The sequence below is a fragment of the Topomyia yanbarensis genome, chromosome 3 (genome assembly GCF_030247195.1).
Source record: "Topomyia yanbarensis strain Yona2022 chromosome 3, ASM3024719v1, whole genome shotgun sequence".
Classification (NCBI taxonomy): Eukaryota; Metazoa; Arthropoda; class Insecta; order Diptera; family Culicidae; genus Topomyia; species Topomyia yanbarensis.
In genome coordinates this window covers 419,899,364-419,902,997 of record NC_080672.1, presented here as the reverse complement: position 1 = coordinate 419,902,997, position 3,634 = coordinate 419,899,364, and the positions used below count along the sequence as shown (strand labels likewise).

General features: G+C 42.4%; 1 protein-coding gene across 1 annotated transcript; it reads left to right on the top strand.

Annotated features, from left to right (window-relative positions):
• The first annotated feature begins 299 nt into the window (after positions 1 to 299).
• On the top strand, positions 300 to 3,365 carry LOC131688385 (uncharacterized protein K02A2.6-like). The gene is made up of 3 exons (XM_058972594.1): positions 300 to 749; positions 817 to 2,765; positions 2,873 to 3,365. Exons 1-3 carry the CDS (start codon positions 300 to 302, stop codon positions 3,363 to 3,365), a joined length of 2,892 nt encoding a protein of 963 aa, XP_058828577.1.
• Positions 3,366 to 3,634: the final 269 nt, after the last annotated feature.

The window sequence follows — 3,634 nt, the reverse complement described above, 5'->3', positions numbered from 1 at the left end:
CTTCTTCGGGGGGTTCCTATAATAGCACTAGGAAATGTTACAATTGTAACAGACCAGGGCATATTGCGAAGGAAATACAGAAATGTCCAGCAAAGAGTGTAACTTGTTTCAACTGTGGAATGCAAGGACATTTCAGAGCGTGCTGCAGAAAAAGGAAGTCAGAGGGACCCCATACGTTACAGAAACAGAACAAAAGGATATGTTCTGTGACTGAGTCTGGAGTAAGTGGAATTTTTTTTGTCAACGATGGAGAACCATCTGAAATTCTCCGTTTCGATGTTGGAGGGACACAAATAGAGATGATAGTAGATTCAGGGTCACCAGCTAATATTATCCGGGAATGCACATTCCAAAAACTAAAGGAAGGAGGTGCAAATATCATGAACGAAAGGGATGCGGACGACCTACATCTACAGTCCTTTGCTTCTGACTCCAAAATATTGTTCACGAGGGCTTTTGAGGCGGAAATTAAGGTTCCCGATGCAGAGGCTGGAGTATGGACGCATCTCCTAGTTGCTCCTAAGGGCCAGACCGATTTGTTGAGCAAGGCAACCGCTTTTGCTCTAGGCGTTCTAAAAATTGGATACAGTGTGAACCAAATCAGTAGTGAATCGGATTATACAACGATGGACTCGGAATTTCCAAAGCTACCTGGCCCTGCTTTGAAAATTCAAGTGGACGGTCACATCAAACCCGTTGTCCAGGCTGCAAGACGCCTTCCTATCTCGATGGAAGCCGACGTTGAAAAGGTAAGGTTATTTTTTGTTTTTATGCGTCATTATTTTGTTTTATTTGTGTTCATAAATACTTTTGAAGGTCATACAAGATCTTATCGATAAAAAGATCATCGAACGGGCAGAAGCACCATTCACATGGATATCACCGCTAGTACCGGTTAGGAAAAGTGATGGGAAAATAAGACTCTGCGTTGATATGAGGGCTGCCAATCAAGCAGTAATTCGCGAACACTACCCTATGCCAAATATTGACACCGCCATAGCGGGAATACGCAAGGTGGTCAAATTATCGAAAATAGATCTGGAGTCAGCTTATTACCACATCGAGTTGGAATCGGAGAGTAGAAACATTACTACATTCGTATCAAGAAGCGGGGTATATCGTTTCCGCAGATTGATGTTTGGTATTAAGTCTGCCCCAGAGTTGTTTCAACGCGAAATGGAGAATTTGTTTCGTGGTATCAAAGGCTTGATCGTATTTATGGATGACCTATTGGTATATGGAAGTACCGAAGAGGAACACGACGAGATATTAGCGGAAGTGCTACGACGAATCAAGGAAGTTAATATGAAGATTAATGAAAAGAAATCGGTTTTTGGTGTAGATGAGCTCACATTTCTTGGTCACATCTTATCTGTTGACGGGATTAGACCAACTCAAGATAAGATCCAAGCGATATTAGATTTACGCCCTCCTAAAAACTTAACTGAGCTCAAGTCCCTTCTAGGAATGATAAACTTTGTTGGAAAGTTTATTCCTAATTTGGCAACAAGAACTTCTGAAATGCGAAAGCTGCTGATCAAGGAATCTTCTTTCGTATGGGGTGAACAACATACGGCCGAATTGAGTCAAATCAGATCAGTATTAGGCAGAATTGAAACTTTAGGTTTCTACGATCCCGACGATGATACGTTTCTAGTAACGGATGCCAGCCCAGTAGGAGTCGGCGCAATTTTGATACAAAAGAAAGAGGGAGTGTCTCGTGCCATCTACTGTGCCTCAAGAAGCTTAGCAAGCCACGAAAGGAAATACTGTCAGACAGAAAGAGAATGTTATGCGATTGTGTGGGCAATGGAAAAGTTTTATATATATTTATATGGACGACATTTTTTTCTAATAACAGACTGCAAGCCTCTACAGTATCTGTTCAACCGAGCGCAATCGAAGCCTTCAGCCAGAATAGAGCGATGGATTCTTCGCCTTCAAGCTTTCGATTTTGAAGTCAAATACGAACCTGGGGATAAAAATTTGGCCGATTCGTTCTCTCGAATGGCTGTTAATGGAGATCCGGTGTCCGAGGAACAAGATGTTGTACAGTGGTTGATTAATGAAACGAGACCTATTGCTATTGGAGAAGTTGAACTACAAAAAGCTTCTATGGAGGACGAAGAATTAAACAGCGTTAAAGCCGCAATATCTTCCGGAAACTGGAATGAAGTTGCCCTTCCATACAAGACCGCTACAATCAAAGATGATCTTTTGTGTTATGGAGAGCTGTTGCTAAGAGGAGACAGGATAGTGATCCCTGCAAAACTCCGTGAAAAGGTAGTCAGGTTAGCTCACATTGGACACCAAGGCATCACAGGTATCAAAGCCCATCTGAGATCGAAAGTTTGGTTTCCAGGGATGGACAAACTAGTGGAACAAATTGTCAAAAGCTGCAAACCTTGCCAAATGACGGCGTTGCCTGATAAGCCGAACCCTATTGGTCGCCGAATTCCCACTCAACCTTGGGAAGATCTTGCTATGGATTTCAAAGAAGGATTGCCAGAAGGAAAATCTTTACTCGTTGTTGCATGTTACACCAGTTGTTTCATGCAAGTGGAAACCATGAAACCTGCGACATCACAAAAAGTTATTCGTGCCTTATTGAAGATGTTCGCATCGCTTGGAGTTCCTCGATCAATAACAGCTGACAACGGTCCTCAGTTTAGATCTTCAGAGCTTAAGCAATTTTGCACTAGCTACGGCATTCATCTGAACCTCTCCACTCCGTATTGGCCGGAACAAAACGGAGCGGTTGAGAGGCAAATGCGGAATATAGGTCGAAGAATCAAGATTAGTATTATCCAAAGCACAAATTGGGAAACAGATTTAATGGAATACCTAATCATGTATCATTCTACCCCTCAAGAGACAACTGGTTTATCCCCTGCGAAAATGATTTACGGTCGCGAAATGAGGAATTCAATCCCGTCAATCTACAATCTAGCTTGTTATTGGAGTCGTCGAAAGATCGGGACATGGTCATGAAAGAACAGCACAAAATTCGATCGGATACGAGACGCCATGTCGCTGTTCATCATCTTCAAACAGGAGATATTGTCATCATGCGAAATTTGAAGCTGGGGTCGTTACAGCCTACGTTCGGAGAAGAAGAATTTGAAGTAATTTTTATTAATGGGGGAGAAGTGGTTGTCAAATCGAAGGAAACGGGCAAAACGTATAAGAGGAATAGTACTCATTTTAAGTTTCTGCGTAAAGACGAAAAGTTAAGCGGAGATGAAAGCGAAGAATTTATAGAAAAGGATTTCGAGAATGATAAAAGACAGTATACTGAGGATGGCGGGGTTGGTAGGCAGCGTAGGGAAATCCGCAAACCCAAGAAGTACGAAGACTACGAATAATTATACAATACGACATGTAGGGGATTTGGGAATAAAAGATTTAAACCATTGTTGTGTTGTTTCTAAATGGTGGGAGAGATGTACCGTCGTGACATATCAAGCAGTCCATAATACGCAGAGCACCCATGCACAAGTGTACGTGAGTGAACGAAGTAGATCGACTGAGAGCTTTCGTAGAGATGGTTCACGGAAAGCCATCGAGTTAGTTGATAGACAGACGCGAACACGATCGGAGGTGGTAGCAACGTTACAAGTAGCTTTCCAACATA